An 18,669-nucleotide genomic window follows, 5' to 3' on the forward strand; every position below is an offset into this window, starting at 1 on the left:
TAATCTTGAATGCACAACTAGGAAAACAGTAATTATATTAAGAATGGTTTTTAATCCAAATTAATTTCTGCTATCATAATTTACAGGACATTGGATAAACTTGCAGCTACTTAGAGTCTGAGGTCTACCAGAGATGTATGTGTATGTATGAGAGTGCACATGCATTTGTGTATATACAAATCGATACTTTTTCAGGAGTTTCTGAATCAGTCACAAAAAAAAATGTTCAGGAGAAGTGGAGTAATGTATATAGGTAGATGGAGTAGGTATAAGCCATCATCACACTTGAAGGACAATTCTTTATTTATGGATACAAAATAAATTGTGTCTGCGATGTGAACTTTTGAGACAGCACATTGGAGATCAAATTCTTTAGTTTATTAATTATGCTCAGTGGAAAGTAAATTAAAGTTTATCACTTTCAAAAGAAAATATTCTTTCAATATTATTTTAGCTAGTTATTTTTTAGAACTAGCTCTTACTGCCTTCTTCTAAAAGAACCTCATTTATTTCAATGACTTCTGTACCAGGCACTTATTTGACCTTCTCTTAGTAAATGGGAGCAATGCCATTTAACTATCCTACGCATGGAATCACGCTTATACACCCTGATTTATAAAGGGATGAAGACATGTAGGCATGCCATACTGAATTCAGTATTATTATCAATTCAAGTTGATATCTGAGTGTTTGAAATCGGACATCTTATTCATTCACAGATAAAACTGTTCCACTGATTAACAGAGGAGAAAGGCATGTCTATCAAATCAGTTACAACAAGGATTAAAGAAAGGGTAAGAAATCCATTGGAAACCTCAAATGATGCTGTCTTCAGTGAAGAATACACTACTGAAAAAGTACTTATCCATTAGGTAAGGTGGTAAGCCCCAAAATAAAATAGCCTGCTGGAATAATCACAATTTGCATGTTTAAAAATAGTGAGTCAGGACTCAAATTGTCAAAAAACTAGCCTTTAATAAAATGGAAGATTTAAGGTTTTTCTTATTGGATTTCTAGAAGTGGTAGCATTTGTTGTCCTCATTGCTAAGCTTTGCTGTAAACCAGTAAGAATTACAAATCTTTTTCCAAGATCACCTGAGATTATCACGAAATAGCCTGATGCCCATAGCAAGGGCTCTGAGTCAGGTATGAAGTATCAAAAAACCTCCTGGTAACACTGAGGAAGTCACAATGTTATCCTTTCTCTCTTTTCCTTCTGAAAAGGACCTGGGAGTCCTGGTAAACAACAAGTTGAACATGAGTCAGTAATGCACGCACACAACAAAGGCGGCCAACGGCCTCCTGGGCTGCACTAGGAAGAGCATTGCCAGCAGGTAGAGAGAGATGAACCTTCACTTCTACTCAGCACTGATGAAACATCTGGAGTACTGGGTCCAGTTCTGGGTTTCCCAGTTCAAAAGAAACATGGACATACTGGAGTGAGACCAGCAACAGGCCACAAAGATGATTAAGGGGTTGGAGCACCTGTCATAGAAGAATAGGCTGAGAGAGCTGGGACTGTTTAGCCTCAGGAAGAGATGTTTCAAGAGGGATCTTATCAATGTGTATAATACTTTATGAGAACAAGTATAGAAGATGGCACCAGACTCTTCAATGGTATCAAGTGAAAGGAGAAAAGGCAATGGGTACAAATTGAAGTACAGGAAATTTCATTTAAAATTAAGAAAAATCTTTTTCCCTGCAAGGGTGGTCAAATACAGGTACAGGTTGCTCAAAGAAGTCGTGGAGTCTTCATCCTTACGATACTCAAAACCCAGCTGGACAAGGCCCTGAGCAACCCACTGTAGTTAACACTGCTTTGAGCAGAGGATTGGACTAGCAGATCTCCAGAGGCACCTTCCAACAGCAACTTTCTGTGATTCCATTGCTCTTCACTGCCTAAAACTGAACTCAATTTTTTCACCTTCCATGTCTGAAAGCAAATCTGTACTTAGCCTTCCCTCCAAATTCCTTAACACCTGGCTGGTTCTATCACTACTGGATATGATTTAAAGAGGTTAGAAATAAGAAAAAAAAGGCTTTTTTGAGAGAAATATATGTGAAAACTTTGGCAACTGCAGGAGAGAAAGGATGTAAAGGCTGTTATATAAGAGACGTATTTCAAAACCATACACACAACAGAGTCCAAAGACTCGTTAACCCCAGGCTATTAGAGAGATACACATTTTTAGCAGAAAAGCAGAGCCAAAAGAGGCCAACTAGATAGCAACAAACTTATTCTAAAGACCATCTGGTTAAAGAGAGCAGTGAAGCTACAAATTTCTACCTGTTTTGTCCTCCTGAAGGCTCCCTTTAGAGCCTGGCCAAACTTTGTTCTAGAACTGGAGGGGGTATTTCGAGATCTGGACTTTCCCATGATAGAGGAACATTTAAAAAAAAAAAAACCAACAGTTCTTTCCCTGAGATTACACACCATGACATATCATGTTTGTGTCAACTCTGCCTTCCATTCAACAAACTAGCACAAATTACATCAAAGATCAACATATGCCCTTTGATCGTAAGCCACAACGGGTTCAGTTCTGTCAAGGTTTAAATCAAGGCTGAAGAGCAGATGTTCTGAAGATTTGTGAGCATGTGAGAGACTGAAAGAGTTAACGTCGTACACATTGTGGTGGGGCAAGTTCTGCCTCACCACAAGCACTGCCTAGCAAGGAACCACAGGTGAAAAGCAGCTGATCAGCACAGATCAGCACAGATCAGCAACAGGAGGGGGAGGGTGTGCCGGAGGGTGCACAGCTCCCTGTTCTGATATGCTGAGCAGGGCAGCTCACCATGCATGGCCAAAGATCAAACAACGGTCATGTCTGCAGGGAGGGGAAGTTACTCCCCAAACGATCCCCAAGTCCACCGACTCATCTCCCGAAGATACTGAAAGCACAAACCGTGCGTGACACTTAATTAGCCTAATGAGTTGTAGTGTCCACCTGAAGGAGGGGGCAAAGATGATAAAAGGACACAAACTGAAGCCCCACGTGCACGCACCCACTAGAACTGGACCCCTCGGCTGACTGGACCAACGCTGGACCCAGGATCAGTGAAGTGTCTCTTTTCTCTCCCTCTCTCTCCTTTTCATAATCCCTACACCTCATCTCTTTAAGACATAAAACTGTTGACCAAGTCTGGGACTAGGAGTAGATCCAGCTGCCCCTAGGCTCTTCTCTGAGAAGGAGTCTAGAAAGCAAGGGGGTCTGCTCTGAACCTCGTGACTCAACAGGAGGGCTCTCCTTATTCCCTGAATTGATGTATATGGTTACCACGGGTTACACGGTTTACTGAGGCAGTTTCAGGCCCGTTCCTGTTGTGAGAAACCCCACAACCTACTGTTATGCCTCCCAAGTTCAGGTTGCTTCTGCCATGAATAAAATGTTTAACTGATTGTTTGGTGTCGTTTCACCTTAATTTAGCCCAAGGGAATTCTGAACTCCACATGACTCCCTGGTCTGTCCAGCCCAGGTCATGACAGAGCGTGGCATGCATAGAGCGTGCATTCTGATTCAGTCAAAACTAATTAGAGCTTTCAAGCAACCTCTTTCTACTCCTGTGTATACATTTATGGAAACATTTGTCTCCTTTCCCTGACAGAGTGACAAGGTCATGAAAAACTAATGTTCCTCAAGGTTCTTCAAATGTTGTACCACACTGGTTTGGAACAAAAGAAAACATTGAAAACTTTACTGACAGTTCTGGCAGCCTTGGCAGAGGGGCATTGTGTCAGAAAAGAAGTCCACCAGTGTGCTTGTATTTGTAATATTCAAGACATACCAGAGCTTTAAAATAAAAGGTAATCTCCTCTTTGAAAGGAAGAAATGCTCCATCTTGGATCACTATGTAGATGCCACCCTGCCAGCTGTTACCTCCCCATCTGCTGCTGGGTCTTCATAGCAACATTCAGCTGATGTCAGCAGTCGCAGCTTAAGGACCATTACCCATTCCTATGAGTGAGGGAGGGTGTCTTTTCTGAGGATGTCTGAGGTCTGTGTGAGGAGCTACTGTTCCTCAACACCTTCCTCCTGGAGAGAACTGTGTGAGGAAATCACTACAAAGTAGGTAGGATTGTTTTCTTCCCTTTCTCCCTCTTTGCATAGAAGAAAGGTGATCAAAGCCACACAATTTCTTTTTACGCTTCATTTTTCCAGCTCCCCAGAGACAAACTTAATAGCAAGGATATATTGTGAACCCTTGATTGGTTTAGTGCTATTTGGACTGAGGCATCAAAAACTATAAAGAAGACCTGGCCAAATGAATTTCTGATAAATAATTCAACCAGGTGTAGAGAGCCCAGTGCCATTTCTTCTGTGGACTACACAATGCCAGGAGTCACAGTTCTTTCTCAGTGCTTGAGAGTCCATAATTAGCATAGCCCTACAGTGAGGACTATCATTTTACATTAAAAATTCCATCATTTGGCAATTAAAACTACAGATTATTTTGTGAAGCATGGCCAAGATAAATCTTATTATTTAAAACAAATCTTTATAAGTATTGACAAATGTAATAAAATTTCAAACATGAAAGCAAAAGGGAAATTTTTACATTTCAATTCCAGCATTGTAAAGGAAACTCTTTCAGGCTTAAAATTCAAACTCAGCGTGTCAAGTAATTTCACTGTTACAGACTTGAATTACCTGCACTGGCCTGAGGGCATTATTCACTTTCCGAGAAAAATTGTACTTTAATATTGCTGTGGTTTTCCCAAGTAATTTTTATGCAGAAGCCAGGATGAATTTGAAACATCCATTTTGAGATTAAAGTGATGACATTTGGTGACTGCAAAGAACCATGTAATTGAGAACCAGGCTTAGGGATGTGCCCAAAATTAAATATGGGAATAAGAAAACAATATTAATAAAAGTTCTTTGCTTAACTTCTGGGATGCGGATATTAAGTAGGGTTATAAAATACAAATAAACCCTTACTTCAGAAATGTTTAGATGCATACACTATACTGAATCCTTACGCTATATGGAAAGACCATGAAATTGTTGGCCACTGTCCCATTTAATAATTTCTACCACATGCAGAAGGAAAGATAATCTTCCCACTCGGTTTTAATGGATCCATTTTTGGAAGCATTGAATTATCAATCTCCCTCAGGGGTTATCTGCTGCCTGATCATTTGTTAACTTCATATAAAGTTGGGGGCTGGACCCAGAGCATGGTCTGAAGAGGCTTAACTCCACAACTGAGCCTGACATGAACTAAGGAGTTCCATCATTGACCTAGATAGGGCAAGAATTTAATGTACAAATAAATGTCCTTACCCAAAAGTGTTTATCAAAAACCTTTCAGCAGCATGCTTCCAGGTTAAACTCTGGATGAATCAGTTCTCTTGTGAGCTTAGAAGAAGCTTTGAAGAAATGTGCAGACAGAAAAACTGATGCTTTTATATAATGGATTCTACCAATAAAATAAGGTAATGGTAATAAAAACCCAATGTTTTTATTATTTAAATGAAGTTTATGGTAGGATAGTAGATGAAAAATGTTACTGTATTAAAAAGTAATAGGACTTATTAAAGAAAGCAAGTGAACAGATTCATTCTTTTCTTGAAGACTTCCCAGATAGCTCACTGTCTTACTATTTGTATCAAGGTGGGGCCACTTCATTACAAAATCAGCCATAAATGTTGGTGTCTTGACTCACTGCTTTCAAGGTAACTAGTTTTCTTGATAGCAAATTTTTTTTAACTCTTCAAGAATCTCATTACTATGTTTTTCTTTATAGTAAAACATTTATTAACTAAGTATAATGAGGTTTAGGAGTAACTGTTGAGCATTGATAGAATTTATCTTGTAACTGATAGAAGCTAGGGGAACATGACATGGGAGGTTTTAATAACTGAAGTGGGGATAATGCAGGTTCATATGTGTATTAGCTCTTATGCATTGAATACAATGTCATCCTTCAATTCTTGCTCTACGAGCCAATGAAAGCTGAAAACATCACTGAGGACAAGAAGCAGCAATTACTTTGATGAATGAAATATGAAAAATTAGCCATGACAGAAGTTAATTAGTTTCCTCTTGTATCTGCACTGGTTTTGCCCAAGATTCAGTCTTGTTGGGAAAGAACAGCATTGTAAAGCACGGAGAAGGGATCCAAAAAAAACCGTCCTCCTTTGAGAATTAAAGGCCTCCTTCTAGAACTACTACCCTGGTTTTTAACAGATAACACTAGAAAGATTCACCAATGACTGGTCTTCTAAAAACACAGTAAGAAATCAACCAGTGAACCTCAGTAACTGGGGAAATCTACCACATAACCTAGACATACTGTGCTGTTGCTCACTGCAGTAGGAGAAATTTAAAGCTACAAGAAGTAACTGTGATGTAACTGTGTGTGTTCCTCTGCCTAATTACAAATATTTCAATTCACTAAATCGCATACTAGATACCAGTCACTAAAGAACCTAATAGTAACCAAACTATTCCAGCCATTAAAGAACCAATAGTAACCAAACTATTATACCACAGGATAAAATAAAACACTATAGTGTCAAAATTTATGATTGTGACAATATATCATAACATTAGCTGAAATAAACTCAGTGCATTTTCTCCTTTAGCTCAATCTCCCCTATGAAAATTATTTCAATGTTTTTATTTTTCTGCTAAGCTTTTACTTACCTGAATAAAGATTTATTTCTGTTGTTCCTTCTCTTCTGCTACTGAAATGCAGCCCTGATGACTCTATCGCTAAGTGGCTGAGTTGGTCTGAAGTTATCTCCTAGGATTCCATCACAGCCCTCTAAAAGTTCAGCACCTTTAACATGTGTCCTCAGCCTACGAAATTCCTCTATCTGAAAGGCAGAAAAACAGACATGAAGAAGCTGAGATACATTCTTCACTATGAAGACTATGGGACCAATGATCAAAATCAGCCTTGTCTAGCCACTTCTGGAGTTTTGAAACTTGGAGTGTTCAGGTACCATATACTAAGGTCAACATACATTATTAATAACATTTGAAAATAGTTGACAGCATTGTCAAAACATTTAACACACAAAGAAAAATAAGAACTTTTATGCACATGGTTTGGCAAACTTACCCTTTGCTTTTTTGTAACTTCTTTTGGGATCTATAACCTTCTTAGCCATTGTAGATTATATCCTATGAATCAACCTCACAGTTGTGACATGAGACTAATATTCTGGTCTTCTTCAAAGAATTGCATTTGAGGAAAAACTTGGTCAATTATAAACTGTTTTGGATTTCTCCCAGTGATTTATTTATTGCCTGAAATTGTTACTTCATTTAACTAAAAATTATTTTCTAAACCAGGAGAATTCTGAACAGACTGTCAGCTTTAGAGGAAGGCTGCTGACATCTTATATGGAAAAACACGGTTTTCCCAATCAAAATAAAGTACCACTTCAAAAGTTCTGTAGATGTAGGTGCTAAGTGTACTTAGAAAATCAAATACAGTCAAAAATCAATATAAAACATTTCAATTGCTCCAAAACAAGTATGTTTCTGGTTTATAGGCTCTTTTTAGATTTTTCTAAATCTAATCTGGTTTAGGGAAAAATGTGAGCAGCTTCCATCTCCATCCCTGGTATCAGCATCAAGCTCTGTGTGATAGAAACTAACAAAATCAATGCATATCTCAGCAATATTATACCTTATTGTTCACAGTGCTGTTTTTGAGTCTGGTATTTTAAATAAGTAGTTACAACTACTACAAAAAATGTGTTTGTTTTTGCTTTGGCATATTGACAAGCTATCTTAGCTGGATACAGCAAACCTACTTGGAGGCTGACTCCCCTAGCCTGAGCCTTTGTATTCGTACTGATCCCATGATGCCTCACTATCCAGCTCAGCTGTAACTTAAAACCGAAGCTACACAGAAAGAAAATGGAGCTTGAAATATTTAATAATTTTATCATCTAAGAGATTATAGAGAGTTAATTTCCTCATCAAAAACACCCTATGAAGGATTACAGGGAGAATGCAAGTGTGAATCCAGAATTAAAAGAAATGAGGTACTAAACAGCAGGCAATGGCATTTTTATTCTTATACTGCCTGCAGAGAACACTGTCTTACTGCAACCTGGAAGACAACTGCCTTCATTGTTGCCTTCCACTCTACAGCAGAATTGATACAGACTTATTTACTTGATTTAGAGGTTAGCTCTCCTCTGCTTTATTTTCCTCAAAAAAAACAGTGTGCTTAGAAATCAACACTCAGCTTCTTACAGCTGAGATATAAGGCAAAAGCTTAGACTCAAAAGATGAAAAGCAGGACGAACTATAAAACTCTTTGAAAGTGGTTTTAGAAGCAAAACCCTCTTTTGGAAGATTTTTTGTTTGTTTGCTTATTTAAAGCAAACTGAAAACAAACCCACTACAGGATTGGAACTGAAAAAGTCTTCAGGAGTCAAGTGCTGGTAAATAGCTGAATGGGTTTTGTAAAGGTAGCCTCTTTCACCATCTGAATCAACTCTGGAAAGTCTGAAATAATTGTAGTTTAGGAAGGAGCATTTTACAAGAACGTGGCTTTTGTCTGATCTTTTGAGAATGAGAGACTTCAACCAAACACAGATGAAGCAGAGGGAAAAGCAGACTTTCTGCAAAGCTGGCATTTGTGAGTTGTCTCCTACTACAACTACAAATGCTCTGCCCCAGTCCCCACAGTGAAATCTTTCTCCAAGAGGTAGTGTCCTCACAAAGCAGCTTCCAGTTTCTTCAGTCAGGAAAGTAGGAATGACCTCATGCCCATGCCTGCTCTTTAGTCTTCAGGGAAGTCAAGAGTTGTAGTCCTGCTCCAAGGGGGAAACTGCTTCTGAGATCATCAGCCTCCTTGTTTAGTCCTTCATATGATGGTTCAGACCCCTGGGACAGAGACCTTCTATACATGTGGTGTTCTGCTTCACTCTTGAGAAGTGGTTCTGTCAGAAGAGGACACTAGCTGTGCTGACACTACTTTCCCTATTAAATTTCCATGTGATAAGGCAATATGTGTGCCCCATTCATCCTGCTTCATTTCATATGGAACAACTTACTGTGTCCTCCCAACCCCTCATGAGTCAATGTTGCGAAGTACACTCTGTAGGACTGCTGAGGAAATAGATATTTTAGAGGCATACAGCTAAGCACCCTTGGATATTCACATACTTTCAACAGGAATAGCCATTTATAAAAGTTTTTCTCATGCCCAGAAGACACTAAGGATGACCTAGGCCTGTTCACACTAAAATTCAGGATCAAATTCTAACCAGTGAAGGGGTAAATCCGCATTGTTAACAGTCACATTTCTACTGAGTAAAAGCATTTAGTTTATATTTTGTAGAATTTTGAAAAAATGTTTTTATCACTTCCCTGTATTCAGATCCTGAACACTGCTTTCTTCGGTTTCACTTAAATATTTGCTGAAGAACAGAACACACAAAACAAAGAATTTGCATGTTTTCTCCACAAACATTTCTTCTATATGAGGAATAGAAGCATCATCCTTCTGCTTGAATATTTCACACGCCTCCATGACACCTTCCAAGAATACAGACCTGCTTCCCAGTGAACAGAATACCATGAACCTCTCAGAGTGCTTTATTTCACAGGCTACATATATTTTGCATAATTCCCACTCCAGCTCCATATGCTAGTTACTATTTCTGTCCTTTGGGAGGTCTTGATTTTGATTGAGGTAGACAAAAAGACTAGAGACCTTGCCATTCAATACAAAACCAGTTAACTCTGACAATGACTACAGCAGAATGACAGGTCCTTGCTGCATCATTGTTTAAAATCCGTACTCTGAGTGGCTTAGACAATGTACTTGTTCTGGGCTTCAGTGAACCACAAAGCACATTATTCACAAATGTCCAATTTTTACAAAATATACGGGAGAGAAGCATGAGCAGGTCTTTTTCAATTACTTCCTGCTCTTTACTGGCCTAATAGGAGGGAGTTTTCTATCTTCTCCCATTGCATTTCAGCAGTATACATGCATGGGCGAGGTGTCTCACAAAAGTGCTCAACGCAGTTCTTTTGGGGTTGTGTATTCCAACATAAGACAAGCAAGGATGATAAAAACCACAAAATGAGGGCAGGAATATGCAAAAAGAGCACTGCAAGGTGCAGCTTTCCAGACAAGCTCCTTTCCACTGAGGTCAGTAATAAAACTCCAAGAACCAGATTTGCAAGGCCCTTACTTATTCTCTGGGGAAGAAGAGTCGCCTGCACATGTTATCCAGAACTCACAGAAAGACCCGTGAAGCAAACAGCTCTCTGATCAAAGTGAAGCCTCATGTCAAAGAAAATGACGTGCAGTGAGGAAACAGCATTGGACTCCAGGAAAGCACATTCTGAGGCTGCAGTCCTGGCTTGCTCCTATGCTACTCGTATAACCAACACACTCAGATCCCAGCTGCTGAAGTGAGGTGCATATGGAGATGAATCTCCTTTCACTTAGCATTGACTTAGATCAGTAGCAAATCAACTCTTTGAACTTTACTATCTATAAATGTCTTCAGGAGAAATAGAACAAGGTTCTCTACCTTGCAATGGTCAGCCTATTAAGCCTATGCCAAAATGGTTACTTCTCCATTGTTTCAAAATAAGCAAATATGAAAATATATAGATGTGACCATGAATTAGAATTGCAATTTTATTCATTTTTTCCCCTTATGACCCACAGTTTGTTAAGCTAAACAATATTGCTATGTTAATTACAGAAAATGAGAATGTGAATGAGTATCTTGTCTCCAGTATATTAACTAGCTTCATCAGAGGAAGGCAATAAAACTTATTCCCTATCAGACTGTGTTGTTCTTTATTGTTACTTGTTATTGACACTCAGAAGTTGATTATTTTATGGCCTGAAAAATGAAAATAGAAAGCCTTGAATTTGTCTCTTACCGGCTATAACCACAGATGCTACTAGTATTTACATAAATCACTTGAAGTTTCATAAGCTGTGTTCATTAGTATACCACAGAAGAAAGTTCTACAAGTTAATGATACATGTAAAAATAATGTATTTAAATCCATTAGAAATGCATTTGCACTGAAATCTGTGCTTTAATACTACAAGCAGGCTTAATAAAATTAAATGCCTTCACCAGCCTTCCATGGCTGATTCAGAATGGTATATGCTATACTACATCCTCTTATTTTCCATAGATAAAAGCCCTTGCATTTCTAATCTCTCCTTAAATGGAATCTTTCATAGGCAGTCATGCTCACATGCACAAAAGAGGCCAGATACTTAATTGCAGCCAAAATGCTAATTGCAAGTTAAAATCTTGGATGTCTAAGCTATAGGAAAATATTCTGGCACCCCCAAAATCTTATTTTGGGCATCCTGGAGAACTCTCAGTCCCTTTTGACTTTAGAATCCCAGAATCACTGTCTCTCACTTACTTGTCCCCATATTTATTTCAGTTGACATCTGAAAGCGGTATCCGGTGCAAGTAAAATTTTTATCCCACCTTGGCAAAAGTCCTTCATGATCTTAGTAAGTCTGTTCTGCACAACCTTGACTTTAATGCTGCTGCATTCATAACTAGCAGTGAGGATTTTTTTTTCTAATTGATGCTGATCTATGACAAGTACAAGGTATTGTGGATGATACTGGCCTAAGTCCACTCCAATCTCTCACTCTGCTCCAGTGCCATGTCTCACCTGCATACTGTGTCAGTAGCAGAGAAAAAAGCCCCTCCATGACTTCTGTGCCCTTCATCAGTGCAATGTTCTTGTTGGATTGGGTTTATACCCACCAAAGTAATGCAGCAACACAAACCAGCTACCTCTCACCTAAAGAAGGCCATGGTTATGAATCATACTCTTTTCCACAGGCACTATGGGTCACTCTTTTCCCCAGGCACAATATTCTCTTCTGGAGACTTATCCCCTTCACAGCATGTGCCAACATCTTGTTTTCTTGTGGTAAATGAATACATAATAATATTAACTAAAGTTGCATTTCTCTGCCTAATTCTTCTTTCATTCACCCTCTTGCCATCTCCCACTGCACGTGGATGGCTTGAACTGTGCCCTCCTCTATGCATCGACTGGATGAAAAGGGAATAGAGACCGCAAAATCTGTAACTAGCATGAAATAAAATATCATACAATGTCTCAGTGTAATAGTTATGGCCTTTATACTTCTGATTAAGTCCTCTTATTTATCCAATTCATATCTGCACAATTAGCTGCCAACTTACAAAATGCACTCTGTCTTTAAAAGTTATTCTGAATCTAATAATGCCAACAGAGTTCTGTTTCCATTTACTTCGTAGCAAGCAGCCATAAGACTTATCCTTTCAATAAATACCAGATTCATGATGGGATACATTTAAGTTGCAGCTACCATAGAAATAAGCTTATTGGGAGCTATTGCTTTTATCCTATGATTAGAACTAGAATTCAGTTTTCATATGAAAAGAAACATTGCCAATTTCAAGTTGTTAAAATTGTTAAAATATTGTACTGGGATTACTAGAAAAATTTTAGATTATTAAAGCTGAAATAATTTATCACCTTTTATACTTTTTTCCCTTCTGTTTGCAATGCTTCAGAGTAGGCAATGAAAATTAACATATTCAGCTTCAGGGATTTTACATAGTTTCACTTAAATTAACCCACATTCCTCCAGCTCGGATTCACAGACTGTGGAAGAATATTCATCAGGAGTTTTCATTGTTTTTACTGGACTATTTGTAGACAGATTTTAAATGTTTTCTATAGGAAGGTTCACATAACTGTTAGATATAATTTTTTTAAAAAAAACTACTTTAAAATACATACACGTGAAATCAAATTTAAATAGGTAGTTTCCATTTGACATTTATTATAAAACAGAATTAAAAAAGAGCAAGATAAGTTAAATATAGTTCAATGCAATATAGCTAGCCTGTAGTATGTTAACATTTTTCATTCTCCAGGACATAGTGTCTCCCTGTGCTTTTTTTGTTCCTTTAACATCAAAAAGCAGTGATATTTGAAAGCTTACAATTACAAAGAATTGAATTTCTTTTGCCCATTGACTTCTTTCTTTTTCTTTCACTTAAATAAAGAATTATTTTAAATGCAGATGATAAATGATAACAAGGTTTTTCATCTCTGACCTTTGCATTGCTTTCAGTGACTCAAAAGGCTTAACCTTTACTTGAAAAGCCATGTACTGATCTAATGGGATCTTCAAGGAGAACAGATATAATGTCCTGATATATATATTTGCACGCTATAACCTTTAGCTCATAACCATATTCCAAGGTCACTTTAAGCACAGCTGTTACCTGCACTTGGGACACAGTCAAAGGATAGCGAAATAATATCCAGGTGACACCTTCACTGCAGGGTGGAATGGTTAGAGAGCCCTCATACACCCAGTAGTCACGCAGAAGAGGATCTGAAATTAAAAAAAATATGGAATTTTAATGACATTAAGGAAGATAATTGTGTCTTTCAATTATGACAGCTTATGATAGCCATGGGCTTTGCTCATTTGATGAAGTTAGTATGCAGTAAGCTAAAGTGTGAATTTATAACCTGTCAAGCAATGTCCACTACTTTCTCATGTGAATGTACGTAAGCTTGTGGTCATCATATTACAGTAACTTCTCCCTGTAGATGAGTATTTTAAAGATGAAAATGCCACTTTATAGATGTGAAAAACAACATGTGCACAACTCCTTAAACTAACACAGCAAATAAATAATATGGTGGGAAAGAACTCCTGTTAGTGTCAGAAGCTACAAGAGACATCCAATTTTGAAGGCAGACGGGCTGTGGTGATCAAATTTTAACTGACTTCTACATTTAGGATATGTCTCAAGGATGAATTTATTTCTTTTTTATAAAAATTCAGTGAAAACAGCTCAAGCCAAACTTTTCACTTCGCAATTCTGGTGACATATTTTTTGAGATGCACTGGTGCCTCCTAGTTTTGGAAAAGTGAGTTGAATTTCCCAGGGGAAAAAATCAAGGTTTATTTAAGAATAAACTTATTTTAATAAGTTTATAAACTTATCAATAGGTTTATAAATAACTGTTAGAATAAACATTTGTCTCTCAAGAAAACATACAATGGTTTGTCCAAGCAGAGTTTTAACTCTACATACAACGTGTTTGATTTTAACTATTTTAATTTTAGTTCCTCAAAGATTCTAGTCACACTGCACTTCGTAAGTGAGACTACACAGGGCTCTCCTTTGCTGCTGTAGGCCATACTCACAAATGACTCCCTGACACAGTTTAAGAAGTATGGAGAGGAAACTGCCTGACTGTAAAAGAGGGGACAATAAATAAACCTAGAGAGGAACTGGAGACAAAGGGTGGTTAATCGTGGCATGGAGAGTTAAGGGGAAGCTTGCAACTAGCTTGACAAGGACAGAATGGGAGATTGGAAATGAATAAACTTGCTTGGTTGACCTAACCTTTCACTGCCACTTCACTACTAGCTCAGAAAAATATCAGTAGAATTAAATCCTGCTAATGAAGCCTGTGATTGTCAGTGCATGGATTTTGTTTTGTTGGTGTAATTTTCTTTCTCAGTTAGGGAATTACATAGCAAATCCATTGAAAGCAAGTTGCATTATCAAACACTCAAAAGTTAAGAACTGCAAGAATTAATTCAGCCCATCCTGCACATGCATTGTGACACCATCTTTGTTACATGATCATGTATGTATTTTCTAGAGAACCTTTCATCATTTACTTGCAAAGATGGATGATCTTCTTGTGAAAAGCATCCAATAACATTTGGATTTCTCAGTACAATATGTGGTCCTTGGTTTTCTTTTTCCCATGCTATTCAAATCCTGCTTGTTAGAAAGACCACGTTTTCTCATTTTTCATATTTCTAATGCACTCATTTCTTCAGTGTCTGCGTGCTTCACAAACATGAATTAATTTATCCTTCTAACACCCCAGTGTGGTGAGGAAGGACAGATTACCCCCACACTTTAAAGCTGGGGAACTGAGGCAAAGAGAAGTTAAGGTCAAATGGATCTATTCATTTGAGGTGTTCAATATGAGATGCTTAGAACCTGATTTCTCAGAGTAGTTAACTTTCTATAGCACTTAATGCAGTCAGAGCACTGCTCCCATTGACTTCAGCTGGAGGTGTAAGCACTCAGCACTTCTGCAAATCAGACCCCATGATCTCAAGTCGGGCACCTAGAAAATGAGGAATACATAGTTAGAGATCATTTATGAAAATTTTGGTTTATGTGACTTGATCAGCATCAAACAGGAACTGTGAGGCAGGGGTCCTGTGAAAATTAACTTATGGTCACGCAATTAGAAGTTGTTTTGTAACACATATGCATGAAGGGGCACAGGCAGCCTTAATTCCTGCAATTCCTAATTGCTGAGCACTTGACTTTGCAACCTAAACAACTTCCTTTTGATATAAATAATATAGTTTAATGTAGACATGGATTACTTTGAAAAATTAAAGATCTTGCCACTATGACATGGAATTTAGCTCAGAAGGATTCCTTGCAGAAACGTTTGTGTTATAGAAATGCTTTTTTTAAAAAGTCACATTTTTTTTTTAAGACAAGGTAGAAGTGCCTGTTTCTTACTGTTTCTCCTTAACTTTTAGCTATATGAATTCGAATTTGCCTTCCATTGTCACTACTCCTTGTATGCTATACAACTGTCATTGCATTACGGCATTGTCTTCTGATGCTGCCAAAAAGCTACCTTGATAAGTGGGTAACCTTACACTTCCTATTTTATGCCGAAGTAGAGTAAGAAGTACATACAGCTCCCCCTCTAGGTGAGGTGATAACTCGTCAAGAAATCTAGCCACAGTGTTGCCAGCAGTACCTGGACTACAGTATCACATCCCACTCACATGATAAAGGTGCAGATTTATCGTGAAGTTCCAAAGGGACTTCATCCCTATTCACCTTATGGGACACACTCTCAGGCTTACAATTAGGCTATGCTTTAGATCGAGATTGTCTCAGCCTCTGCAGTTAGCTAGTAATCCACACACACAGAAGTAAGCAAAGGCACCTTACCTGGCAGTAAAGAGTTGGGATTAAAACAGGGTATTGTTTTGGACTTTCCCTGAAAAAATGAATACAAATCAATCTCATCTCTAGTTTCTTATCAAAATGATGATGAATGGAGAGGTAAAACACACTGTGTGTTCTTATAACGTTAAGCCTTGAATTCCTGTGCAAAGCAACCTCATTAATAGCCCCCATTTAATCATTGCATTTGTGCTTGCAGCTACACAAACACTTTTTTTATTCTATTTTATATTTTATTTCTAAGGTTATCTCAGCAATTTGTTAACTTTCTACCTTTAGTACCTGGGCTCCTGCCAGGTCCCAGCCTTGAAATTCTCTACATGAAATTCAGGGGTTCCATACAAAATGAGTTTAAAAAACAAGCCAAAGTGAGCTTTTCCTTGACAGATGTAGATAACATGTAATAACATAAAGCTGCTTCCACATATTTAATGCAAGAAAATTTTATGTATGCCAAAAGTATGTTTGACACTGACCCTCTGAAAGTTGTTAGTATAACACACTCACAATGACGAGGCCTTCCATGACCTTCCTCTACTTGGCTGTCCTTTCAGTAATGAACCTACAGAGTTACATACACTATTGTTTTCTCTGACACCTTCCTAAACAATGAGTTTGTAATAATAACATCATGACTGAAGTTTACCATATATTATTTGACTAAAAGAAGATTTTTCAATTCCCTTCTAATAACAGCTTCTAATTTTTCTACACTTAGCCATCCACTTAAGGGAATGGCTAATCTCTCCAGACCAATACAGAACACCTCATTAATACATCTCAAAATCCTTTAAAATCAAAAGTAAGAATGATTATTTCTATGTTACAGACAGAGACTGTGAAGCAGAAAGATGGAAGTAACTTGCCCAATGTCATTTAAGATAGCATCGACATTCTGGAGAGCACTCTTCTCCTCAGTCCTGCTAGGCTTATTATCTGTCCTTCCGGATCCCCACACATAATCCACCTGACAAGACAGCATTGTGTTTTTGCCGATTTCCCACTGCAAGTTAATATGGGTGCTCAGTTCATCTATTCTTTCCTTCTACAAATTAAAACCAGGTAAGTTTGGAGATACTGCTGCTGGTGTCCACTAAGCATGTTGCAGTGCTTGTATTCACACTGACGCTGTGATAATCACTGAAAAGGTAGTATTTGCAATCAGTTACTGGTACAGGAGATCAAACTTTCTGGCCACCAGAAAAGGAAGTAACTACAAAGATTGTATATTATCTGAATACTGTAAAATGCTGAGGTTCTGATGCAGGCTACCAAATGATGGCTTTCACATGTCGTTTTACCACAGACACATCTGAAACCCTTCTCTTGGCTTCACATAGACTGTTTGCTCACTTGCTCTCTCTCTGGTCAGTGAAGGAAGCGTTTCTTCAGACAATGCCTTACCTTGTACTGGATGTCCTGGAGAATTTCAGTTACAGCCTTTAGGCCTACATGCTCTTTTCCTATCTGAAATACAGCAAGTAAAGATAAGTTTCAGTATTTTGCAAATTCAGAAACTGTGAGGCAAGACAGAGGCCAATCAGAACAGTAAGTTCTGTAGTTGTTTTCAGTTAAGCTACACAGCCTTGAGTTAACCACACACACTGATACATGGCAACTCCAAACAATTAAATCACTACAAAGCCACCAGTCAAAAGTAAACAAGGTGCAAATAACTTTAAAGCAGAGACAGAAACTCACAGAACAAGAGAAAGAGTCACAGTTAAGTCTGGTTTAACCCTGTTTTGCAGCATACACTGCATGTGGAGTCAAAATCATGCAGCATTATGGCATATAAATGCCAAGGATACAGTTTGTCCTTACCAGTTTTTGTCAGGAAAGTACACAGAAAGGAACAGAGCGAACAAGCACGACAGACACTTTTTTAATTTGTTCCCATAGAGCTGCAAATCTGGCCCAAGGTATCTCTGAAGCTCTGGGGAGTTTCTTCCTGCCTGCAGAGAGCAGAACGGCAGATACCCTCCCTCATGGCATCTCTGGGATCCTGCTGGTGAAAGCCAGGCTCCCAGCAGCCTGCAGCACTGCCTTTACCAAACGCCTTTAAGGCACAGAAGATGGAGCTTTCAAAAGAAACCTGTTGTTGAAATAAGACATTCTTATTTTCCATGAATGCTGTCCACTCTGCACACTGATTTCAGCTGCTTCTGATCTAAATCACCCATTCTAGGACCCTCGCTTTTACCTTCAGAACAACATTGTTAAAATAGGAAGACTCAAAATGGCCTTCCACTTGATTTCTTTGCCAACATGTACACATACGAGATGAGGAACGAAGCCGGCATGAGTGAGAATGGGAGAGCTAGATCCTGAAAAATTTGTTTGCTTTTTGTTTCTCTTGGAATAGAATGGCACAGCAGTCACTGGAAGGAAACAATTGAATGTCAACAAAAGGTACTTTGTTATTTCTAGGAATTTAAGAGGATTTTCTTTTGCATCAGAATGGAACTTCAATTTAAAACCTTCCAAGTGTGTAAAAGATAGTGAAATCACTTCAAAGATGCTGTTTCTAAGTTAATAATCATCAAGGGGTGTCACTTAAATCAGTGAAAATATTTTCACTGACCTTAAAATGATGTGTTTGAAAACTGTGGTGCAAAACTATTATATTTCCATGCCTTTAGCAGGAAAAAAACAGT

At 38.1% G+C, this 18,669-nt stretch overlaps 1 protein-coding gene across 1 annotated transcript in view; it reads right to left on the minus strand.

Annotated features, from left to right (window-relative positions):
* The window catches only part of CA8 (carbonic anhydrase 8), a 52,497-nt gene that overhangs the window by 8,082 nt on the left and 25,746 nt on the right, over positions 1–18,669 (minus strand). The window contains exons 5-8 of the mRNA XM_075023337.1: positions 17,417–17,479; positions 15,998–16,046; positions 13,262–13,374; positions 6,651–6,823 (exon numbers count right to left, since the gene is read on the minus strand). Of these exons, the coding sequence (XP_074879438.1) occupies positions 6,689–6,823; positions 13,262–13,374; positions 15,998–16,046; positions 17,417–17,479 (360 nt within the window). The 3' untranslated portion in view covers positions 6,651–6,688. The remainder of the gene's footprint in view (positions 1–6,650; positions 6,824–13,261; positions 13,375–15,997; positions 16,047–17,416; positions 17,480–18,669) is intronic.

This window comes from Buteo buteo, chromosome 3 (assembly GCF_964188355.1).
Source record: "Buteo buteo chromosome 3, bButBut1.hap1.1, whole genome shotgun sequence".
NCBI lineage: Eukaryota > Metazoa > Chordata > Aves > Accipitriformes > Accipitridae > Buteo > Buteo buteo.